An 11,124-nucleotide genomic window follows, 5' to 3' on the forward strand; every position below is an offset into this window, starting at 1 on the left:
CCTTACAATAGTTCAGTGTAGTCACATCAAACATTAGAAAAAACAGAAAATTATAAACCAAAAACTTATTAAACACAGATAATTATCAAGCACCTTTAAATGTGGTTATTCAGCTCCCATTATACATAATACTACTAAAAAAACATACTTTTTATGTTTTAAAAAGTAAATGAGATGCAGCATAACGTGTCTGTTAACTACATAAATTCTTAACGCGTAAGTACTCGCGTCCTTTTTTGTGATAGCAATACTCGCGCGGGGGTCCAATAGACCACCAATTGATATTATATTTTTATAATAAAAATATTTTTTTATATAATTAAGACAATGTAGCATAATTCTAGACATGTTTTTACAAGTATTTGTTGCAATTTGACTTTTTGTACTCGTTTTGAGACATTTTGTTATATTTTTTCATCAGGACTTCTGGTTAGAAACACAAAATTTACCTTTATGGGGGTTTGTGTACACCCCGCGCGAGTGCTTAAGGGTTAATGGGAAGTCACTTTCTTGTCAGCGATGTAAAGCGCAAACTTATTTATCATATTTATCCAATGTAAGATAACATGACGTTTCTACGACTCTGTAAAAACACTATTCGATAGTATAAGGGTGATAGTTGTTTTAAACATACTGGTTAATATTTTATTGTGTAGTGAAAAAATAAAAATGCAAGGTTTGTTAGGTGGAGGATTCTAAATTATACATTTATCATATTGACCTTGAAATTACTGTAAGAGTTTTTCGTATTTATGAGAGAAAGTCTAAATATTCTCTATAATTGGGAATAAGTAATGCACCAAAGGAGATAAATTATACAGACTGGCCCAAAAGTAGGTATACAGCCCTGCATCGATCAAGTATGACATTTTAAGTTATTAAGATAATGCATTTATTTGCTTCGGTATGTTCCAAGCTTCAGGTATAAGTGAAAAGAAATTAAGAACAAATATATAAGAAACTAAGTCAGTACCTGTATGGATAACAATTAGTAAATGATATAAAAAGCTATGAGCCGATCAGTACGGGATTATATACCTACTTTTGGGCCTCTCTGTATAAGCAACATCATTAAGAGAAGGTAGTGCATTTCTTCATCAAAATCTGGGTGGGTAAGATACACCCGTATGCTCTGTTCGTGCATTTCTGTTTAATACTAAAAATTACGAGATTACTCTGAGAATTATGAGATAACTCTTTAATTTTTGAAGTATTTTGAAGCACATGAAGAATAATAATTAAAAAAAAAAAAAAAAAAAAAAACTGGTGAAACAATCGTAATAAATTAAGAGTAGTAAAGTAAGATATTCTGAGTAGAATTTTTAATTTTTCTTCCTTTTTTTTGCAGGACGATCACTCAACAGAAAGCTGTTTCCATTCTCTCCTGACAACAGTTTCTTGGAGGTTTGTGGTTCTTCTTCTGGCGTGTTACTTTTTGGTTGCATTCTTTCTCTTTCTGGTGGGACTTATCAGTCCATATCAAAGACGACACGACAGAGGTGGCGTTCGGTGCTTCGGAAGTGGATTGTCCATTTGCAATAGTTTATGGGTTTACTGCCACGTGCCTCTTCCTCAGGGGACCTGATATCACGATACGAGTAAGATATTCCATTTATTTATTTATTTACTTATTTATTTATTTATTTATTTTAGAGCGTGCTTATGCTGTAGTATACTGTACAACAAACCCCTGGCTGGTGGGAGCTCATGTAGTTTGAAGCGACGTTAAGCTGCAGATCCACATCTCATATAGCCTTGAGGTTAAAAGAGTCATTAAACTTCCAAGAAACAAACAGAAATAACAATGCCGTGAGTCAGAGGTACTTTATTTTGAAACTTTCTAGGTGCGTTAGAAGAAATTTTGACCTATTACAGGGTTTCATAATGTGATTTATATATATGTGTATGTGCAATTATTGTAACTAAGTGTTCTTAGAAAGAAGTTGCAATGTTTCATACTAGTTTCAGATAAATGAAATATGTATAGGGTATTATATTTAACTAGCTAAAAATTCGTGATACAAATCTTGTAAGAACCAAGACCTACCAACTGGCTTTGGCACGCGTTCTTTAAGGAATGATATGTGCTTATCATCAATGACGATTTTTTGGCTAGACTATCTCTTCTAGAAAGTTTTCAAATGTTCTCAGGACGCTAAGCGAATTCAACATTCCCTGAATACAAATTTTTCAACATTTCGTACTATGTCTGTGTCGTTTCGCAGTATTTGGTTTTCATCTTCAGTTTAAGGAAAATAGAATAAGGAATAAAATATCTGTAGGCTAAGGTTACCATATGTCTGCATTTATGCACACATGTCAGCATTTTGAGAGTAAAACGTTTCGTTCGCGTACAATTTCCGAACATATTGTCACATTGTTTTGTGTAATTAGTGTCATATTTAAATTTGAATGGTTAAATTTAGGCACATAGGGATTCTACTTATAGAGAGTGTTTCAAAACAGCACCGACAATGTTTCGGAGGTTATTCCTAACACCAAGATAAGACAAAAAGTATAGACCAACCTGTTTGCTCAAATGCTTCTTTCGGAGTTATTGGCAGCCGAAAACATGCAAAAAATAAACTTTAAAGGTCCATAACTTCAAAACTATGAGACTACCGTAGTCGTGTCAAGACTTCAGAATCCTGCGGTACTTCCACAATAGAAGTAGTTGGTGAGTACTTCAAATTATATTCCTAAGCCAAACCCCCACTAAAAAAATTGTTGCGTGAGTACTTTAGAATTCTGAAACATGTATTTTTGGATAGCGCACATGTTAGTTCCTAAATGAAGTCTTGACCCGACTATTTTAGATTCCATATTTTGGAGCTATGGATCATTAAAGTTCATTTTTTCATGTTTTCGGCTGCCTATAACTCCGACAGAAAGCATTTGTGCAAATAGGTTGATCTATATTTTTTATCTTATCTTGGTCAGGAATCACCTCCCAAACGTTGTCGGTGTTCTTTTGAAACACGCTGTATATGGTTTCAGTGTACCAGTCAAGCAAGCAGGACAGTACATTCTACCCGGAGTTAGCCAGGTGGGAATGTGTCTTCATTTTGGCATTTCAGAATATGGTAATCTAAAATATGCTAAATAGTGAATCATGAGGTAATTGGAAAAAAAGGAGTTGCTGATTTGAGTTGATTTTGAGTTTAACGTCCCTTTCAACGGCGAGGCTATATGAGACGGGGCCTACTGATTAACGTGGAATCCGAATCACATGAGCTCCCGCCGGGAATGTAGAAAAAATTGCTGCCTTTGCCAATAATTTATAAGAGAATCTGGATTCTGAAATCATTTCGTTCAGATGCTTTTGCTAATTTTGCTAGTACCTCTAATTTGTTATGATTTTATGGTATATACAATAATTGTAAAATATTTGATTTTTAAAAGTTTTACACTAGTATTATGAGACTAGTAGTTTTGAGAAATAGCCCACTTCTGGCTAAACATTCTAGTTCAATATAACGTTATTTTCTGACCTGTTATAACATTCTAGTACAACATTTAAATATGGCAGACATTTATTATCTGTCTAGTATTATTTTTTTTTTATTTTCTATAACCCAATGACGGGATCCTCCAGCCTTGAAAGTAAAGTATCTTTACTGCATTTCTTCAGTATAGTTTTATTCATAACTATCATATACATACCATTTATTGTGATTATTTCATTATAAGCAACCAATTAGATACTTCACACTATTTCTCTCTTCCTCTTGTCTTTTTTTCTCCCAACTTTGTTCCCCATTTAATGAAATCTTTAGCGAAAGTTCTTATAATTGATCCTCTTTTGTGTAGGATCTTGTAAGATCGGAAGATCTGAGTCCGAACCTAAATTCGTGATCACGAACATGGATACAGGATCCGGATCTTGTATCTGGATCCTAATCCGAGGTTCTAGTGGATTGATTCACCATGTTAGTATTTTAGTAGTAATTTCTTGTCGCCATTTGTACCATGTCACCGTTGATAATTGAAAAGCGTTGTAAATATGTCAAGTGATATACTGACAGCGGAGAAGAAAAAAAGAAATGAAAACAAATATTGATCAGCTTGTAAGTCCCAAAGTCTACTCGTAACATCAAATATATATCTTTCAGGATAATTGGAAAAATCACAGTATGAGCATTGAGAATAAGTACTAAATATATTAGAAATAATCAATTTGGGTATCTCTGGTCTAGATCTGAAATATCGGATTTGTATATACTTTAATAATAAAATCCGTATGAAGCTGAATATGATATGCATGTCTGAGATCTGAACACGATTTTCTTTTTCTTTCTTTTCTTTCTTTTCTTTTCTTTTCTTTTCTTTTTTCTTTCTTTTTTTTTTTTTTTTTTTCATTTCTAGTTTAAACCCTAAGACAGGCGCCAGCACCAAGATCGAAGCTCAACCCATGAGAACGGAAAGCACGTGCGCTAAAAACTATTTTCTGGATAATAAGTACCATACTAAGAAGAAGCAAAAATATAAACATTTCTGCCGTTTTTAGAGATTAATCAATTCTTTTAAACACCCTTTAACCTGACTTTTAAAAAAATGGTGTATGAGGATTCTTTCGGGAGCTTTTGGGTTAGCCTGCAAAATCACCATCTATCATTACAGATATTGCTAGTACTATTTCTTGCCATATTCCTCCGAACGGAAAAGGATTATTTATAAAGACTTTCGCAAAAAAATCGTCTCGGCATTTCCATCTGGTTTACATAGTTAACATATTACAAGATGTAAGACTATTCGTTCGAAAGTATAGATCTTGTATACATATTCATTAAGTATTTGAAAGAGACGTAACAGTTGATGGTTACTATAATTTCGGAATTATGTGAGTTATAGTGATAGTAATGAAATTGAAAGGGATCAACCGTTCCTGGTTTCAACTTTAATAGCCATAGAACAAAAACTATAATATATAGCGACAATCATTTTTTGAAATCGATTCACCGTCTCAAGAAAGAATGCCATCTCTACCCATATCATTTTCTAAAACCAGAAGTGGTAAAATTTACTATTACTTTCGGTCTCAAGACGGTAATAGATAGAGACAAATTGCTTTTTGGAATCGATTTAGCATCTCAAGAAGTAATACCATTTCCATCAGTTACACTCTACTAAAATCGGAAGTTTATTACTACTTCCAGTTTCAATATTGATCTCCGTAGAGCAAAAACTATTAGAGACAATAAGAAACGAATTTTTGACATGGATTCAGCGTCAAAAGAATGAGTTTTGTCTCATCTTCTATCTATCTGTTTAAACCGGAAGTGGTGAACGATTTTCGGTTTCAACACTGATCGGATAATGGACAGAATGGAAAATAGCGACAAGCAGTTTTTTGATGTGGATTCAATACCGACAAAATAAGTTTCACCTCTGATTTATTCCTCTATTGCAATCGGAAATGATAATTAGCACTACAGGCAGTGTCGGACTGGCCAAGTTGAGGGCCCTTGGCGCGGGTCCTTAAAGACCCCCACTTCAGAGCTAGGGCTGTTCAAAATTGTGAAAAAGCCAAATTTCAAGAGGCCCTATTTCGAATTCGAGAGACTGTGGATGGTGGTCCTCAACAGCGTAAGGGAAGTCACGCATACGAAATCCAAAAATGCACATTTCATTAATGTTCAATGAGTCTACAGATTATTCCCTGCAAGGTGAAATTCCCAGACATGCCATCAACCGAATTTTGAGATATGCTCTGACTTTATGATAGGTCCAAAGTAGGCAAACGATAAGCCTTGATAGCAGTGAACACGGAATCTTTTGGCGCGATGTCTCAAGTGTTAAGGATCGTCAGCAGCACCGTTTCTCGTACTCGGGAAAACGCATGCTGCGATGTTTTCTTGCACGCTTATAAGTGAAGAAAACGTGAAATATACCGTAACGAAATACTTATCACACCTTATTCCGAACACAAAGAATCATGGAGCTGCTGGTTCGTAACACTTCCGCCTTCCCTCCGAAGCATTGGATGTCCATTGGTGTCAATGTTTATCTCCTGCCTGCTTTGGACCCTTTTTGAAATCAAGGTATATCTGAAAACGCTATTGAGAACTACACCCTGCAAGGAATACTCTCTACACCTATTGACAATTGATGAAATTTGCACATTTGGATTGTGGATGCGCGTTTACATTTACGCTGATAAGAACCACCATCCACAGTTTTTGGAATTCGAAATAGAGCGTATTGAAATTTAGCTTTTTCGCGATTTTGGACAGCCCTAGCTCAGAAACTATACACTTTTTAGCATAGGTCCACATGAACATTTTCTCTTATTTTTGATGTGAGGAATCATCTGTTACAGTTTGTCGATATAGTTCATTAACACCCTATATATATATATATATATATATATATATATATATATATATATATATATATATATACGTATATTACTGATACCTCCATGCAGTAAACGTCGCTAACACTTAGTGGTCCACTTGCCGGTAAATGTCGATCGTGATATGAAGTCGCGTCGAAGGATTGCCGCTAGTGTGCCACTGGTGGCAGGGTTTTGTCGACTCGAAACAGATATCTAGAGTCGTAGTGTTGAGGTTACCACCGAGTAGCAGCGGGGACTTCATTTTGGTCCGCGCTTCTTCGATTTCTAGCGGAGGGACCAACATGAACTATCGCGAGTCATGTGCATGCGGTTATTATTATATATTATTTTTTCTTTACGAATTGTTTCTAAAGTGAGCTCCGGGGGTCAAAAGTAACCCCTGCCTCTACATCATGAAGTGAGTAATCTTGAGATGAGTGGGTATAATTGTATGAATTTAGATTACATTTCTCGTTGATCATTAGAAACTGAATATGGGAGAACTATTAAATAAAATAAATTGTTATAAAATTTAATAGCGAAAGCATTTTGTCTGATCCCAAACGGTTATTGTCGAATATACACGGTTAAAGGAGCACTCTGATGGACCAAATTAAAAAGACCTCAACGATTTATCCCTCTACAAGCGAGATTTTTTTCATCGCCTCCGTGACGAAGTCGAAAGAGCACGACCTTAGTAATCATAAGGTTGATGGTTCGCGCCCTCCGTGGGCACTTTTTTTTTTTTTTTTTAGTGCTTTTTAGACTTACCTTAATATAAACAAATCACACATATAGGCGATTTTCATATTTTGGGGGGCTTAGGTTTGTGGTTCATTGGCGTTTCGTTACGTCTCTGCCGCTGGTAGTATGATTTTCAAGACAGAAGTGAGACCACCGCGGATCGTCGCTGCGGGGCCGCCAATATTTGGCGAGATGTCGCTAATTGCCCATCGAGGGTCCACTGACGCTTACGACATTGGAATGAGCAAGTGGGCCCCGAGAAGACTTCTTTCGGAAAGACGAAGTTAGGCTTCCGCTACCTTTTTGGTAAGAAGACTCAAGATAACATTTGCGATCGCGAAAATTCGACCAAGGCCTACAGGTCCTGCACCTCGTGATCCTGCGGGACCCCTCAGGCCTCGGGCCCTTGGCAATTGCCAAGTAGCCAACGTGGCCAGTCCGGCACTAACTACAGGTTTCAATATTAATCTCCATAGAGTAAAAGCTGTCAGAGATAGAGAGAAATAGATTCACCATCCGCTTTGATCTTATTCTTCTATTGCAACAAGAAGTTATAGATGTACTAGTTGAGGTTTGAATATAGAATTCGTGTTTTTTAGAAGTCTACCGTAGTTTCACATTGTGAAACGAAACTCACTTATTGTAAATGTATACTTAGCTGTGTTGTTTGTTTCAGCTGGTATTTCCTAAATATAAATGAACTTTCAAAGTTAATGCTCAATGAATTATTTATTGCCGAGATTTGATATCCTAAATTAAACCTTGTAGAACAATGCTTTCTTGTAGGAAGTTTTTTTTTTTTGTACTACATAGAGTTGCAATAATTAAAAACCAGAGCCGAATGTAGGTTTAATGAAGCCCTAAATTTTCTCATACTTTTTTTTATACATTCCTATTCCAACAATTACTTCATAATCATTCATAAATAATCATGCGTCCCGTTTTCCTTAAATGACATTACCGGGGTACGACAACTTCTTTACCTCTCTTATATCTTGATTTTGTAAAAATTCTTGTAAATTCATATTATGTTATTGGTATAATATTTAAAGATAAAGTGCCCAAGAATTTTGTGCATACCTAAAGCTCAAAAGCATAATAATGGAACTTTATTTTAAATTACTTTCCAGTCTGTGTCTGCAAGACTTCTTGTATGTGTTTGGTGGTTTTTCTCGCTTATTATTGTTTTACTCCTGCTGTCAAGCCAGATGGCAACACCTGATTCGCTTGGTAACTCAGTACAGGATTTTCTACAACGAGGAGCCAAATTCGGCGCCATAAAAGGCGGATCAACTAATAGATTACTTAAAGTAAGTGAAATTTTCAAAGTCGATTCACTTATCCTTTTTTAGTTCTTGCAAAAACGAGAAAAATGGTTGAGTTCAGTATTGGCTTAGCAAAAATATTTCAAACATTAAACGCGTAAACTGGTTTAGTAAAATTAAACATTCCTGATTTAAGTATATTTCTAAAAGATTGTTAAATTAGTGTTTAGATATCGAATTATTCGAAGTTAGATATGGAGAAAACAATTCCCATAAATGAAATTAAATATTGTTGCTCCATTTGAGATTGAATTTAGTAAATCAGAGCTTTAAGTAACATTTCTAAGGTAAGGAAAGAAACTATTTAGATGTTCTTTTAACTTTTTAAACTAAAAACTTCATATATATCAAGAAAAGAACAACGATGACATATGTGAGACATTTCAAAATAGAGTTTTATTTAAAACATAGGCAACAATGGAACACCTATGGTAAGTTCCAAAAACAAATTCTGCTTTATTAGCATCCAAAGCATAACCTATCATGAGAAGACCAGTTCTAATTTTTCTAGATATATCTGTAAAGGAGTGAAAGTTATTCTCTCAGATACAAGTAAACAAACAAACAAACAAACAAAAATGGTGCAGAGAGAGAAAGATATTTACTTGAACTAAATACGACTAAGATTAATATTACTGTGCGTTGGTGCTTAAAACGTACCACTCTATCAAAATCAAGCGAACATTCAGATCCAATTAAGTGTACGTGGAATCTATTATTAGACTAGAAGGTAAGAGCGAGTACTTTTATTTTCGGAACAATAAGAGTAAAGAGTTAGAAATCTGCTACGAAGGAGTATGAGATCAGAAATCTGAATGTGATCTCTGTGGTAGACAAATCATTTAACTTGATTTTTATTTTCGTTATTCTCGTTTTTCTTCATTTCATAATTTCATTACTCGTTGGTAAACATCATTGGCTTTCTTTTATTACGGTTTCTTGTCACGGAACATGGTTATTACATTTACATTTCATTTAAAAGAATCGTATATTACAACACAGGTTACCATTTTCTATCCAGAAACCAGCAAAGTAAAATTTCTTTTTTATTTTATTGTGCAGGATCGGCCTGATTTGTGGGCTATAAATTCTAACATTGAGGAAAATGATGGTTATTTTGCTTCAACGATGGAAGGTATAGATCGACTCTTGTCCGAAGACTTGGATGCCATTTTACTCGAATCTCCGACAGCTGAATATTTTGCTTCCCAAAGATGTAATCTCAAGGTACTGAAGGATTCACTACAGCGACGGAACTTTGGACTTGTTCTTCCCAAAGGTAATTCATTTATAAATTGAGATATACTAGAAGATAGGTTCTCCCTTTCTTTCTTTAAATTACCTTTCTCTGTTGGTGTTTTCAAGATTTTACTTTTTTTCTAAAACAGAACTCGATTTTATAGTACTTTCTACGACTTAAAGTAATTATTTATGTAGATTCCGGAGCTTAAGAGACCCCCCCCTCTCATATTTAGAGGTACACTGTATATTACACCATTTTAAATTTTAAGCATTAAAATGAAAAGCACTGACTATATATTAATAATAATTTGGTTTGCGTTTTCGGCAATATATCATTGTTTTAAACAAATATGTACGTGATAAGATCAGAGATTACGTAATATGTCAGATAACGTATGTGATGATATCAGAGAGGAACTGCGGTAGCTCTGTGGTAGAGCGCTCTTCTCTGATGTGTGAGATCCTGGTTCGATCCCAGCTCCCACAAAGTGGGCTTGGTGAAGGACAAACACCATATACCTCGATTTTCTCGGGGTTCTCTCGTTTCCTTGCATTGTCATTATTTCATCATAATCATCCATTTCACCATCACCGTCTCTTAGCCTTGGCATATAATCGTGGGACGGTAAACTAAAAGAAAAAGATCACAGACTAAATAATGTGCCAAATAGTGTGCACAAGATATAGATAAGCATAAGAGATTAGATAATATGTTGAAATCAATGATACATTGCCGAAACTCTAGCACAAAATTATTATTAATATATACAGTTACTACCTTTACAGCTTTTATTTCTATTACATCTTTTTCCATACATTAAGTACAACAATAGTATTATATGTGATTCGTATACATCATAATTCACAAACTACCATAATCACTAAGTAGATAAATTTACAACATTGCTAAAAAATACAAATGATTAAAAGTATTTTCATATAATCATACTGCATTCATTCTACCTACATTTACTAATTGAGATATTCAGTTACAGAATAAAAACGATGAGAAAGCAGAAATTCTTTAACCATCTTTCAAATTTTTTTCCGTTTTCTAGTATTTTAATGTTGGTCGGAAATTGGTTGTAGATTCTATATATATGTACAGGGTGAACAAATTTCGGGAAGTGATTCCTGACGTCAAAAGAAGACAAAAGGTCCTCTTGCATTTTGTCGAATTCAGTGTCGTGTACGAGTGACAGGAATGTCAACTAGGAATCGAAAATCGAATCCTGACAATTGGAACGGAACAGAAAGATATGCACATATTTCGGGAGGTGATTCTTGGCATGAAAAGAAGACAAAAAAATCATGTGCACATCTTTCTGTTCTGTTCCAACTATTTTTAAAGTTTTGATCTAGTGTTTGAATATGTAGCATAGGGACTTTTTTGTATTTACTTCATTTTCTGATAATTAACTTGAGCTACAGAGTACCATACATTCTCTAATTTTAGTCTTAGTAAAACCTCGTACA

The 11,124-nt window shown here is 34.7% G+C and overlaps 1 protein-coding gene across 1 annotated transcript in view; it reads left to right on the top strand.

The window, feature by feature from the left end:
* The window catches only part of LOC145688411 (glutamate receptor ionotropic, kainate 3-like), a 98,839-nt gene extending 90,488 nt beyond the window's left edge, over window positions 1-8,351 (top strand). The window contains exons 12-13 of the mRNA XM_081762603.1: window positions 1,349-1,598; window positions 8,212-8,351. Of these exons, the coding sequence (XP_081618729.1) occupies window positions 1,349-1,585 (237 nt within the window). The 3' untranslated portion in view covers window positions 1,586-1,598; window positions 8,212-8,351. The remainder of the gene's footprint in view (window positions 1-1,348; window positions 1,599-8,211) is intronic.
* Window positions 8,352-11,124: the final 2,773 nt, after the last annotated feature.

Source organism: Thermobia domestica, chromosome 1 (assembly GCF_964235325.1).
Source record: "Thermobia domestica chromosome 1, izTheDome1.hap1.1, whole genome shotgun sequence".
Lineage (NCBI taxonomy): Eukaryota > Metazoa > Arthropoda > Insecta > Zygentoma > Lepismatidae > Thermobia > Thermobia domestica.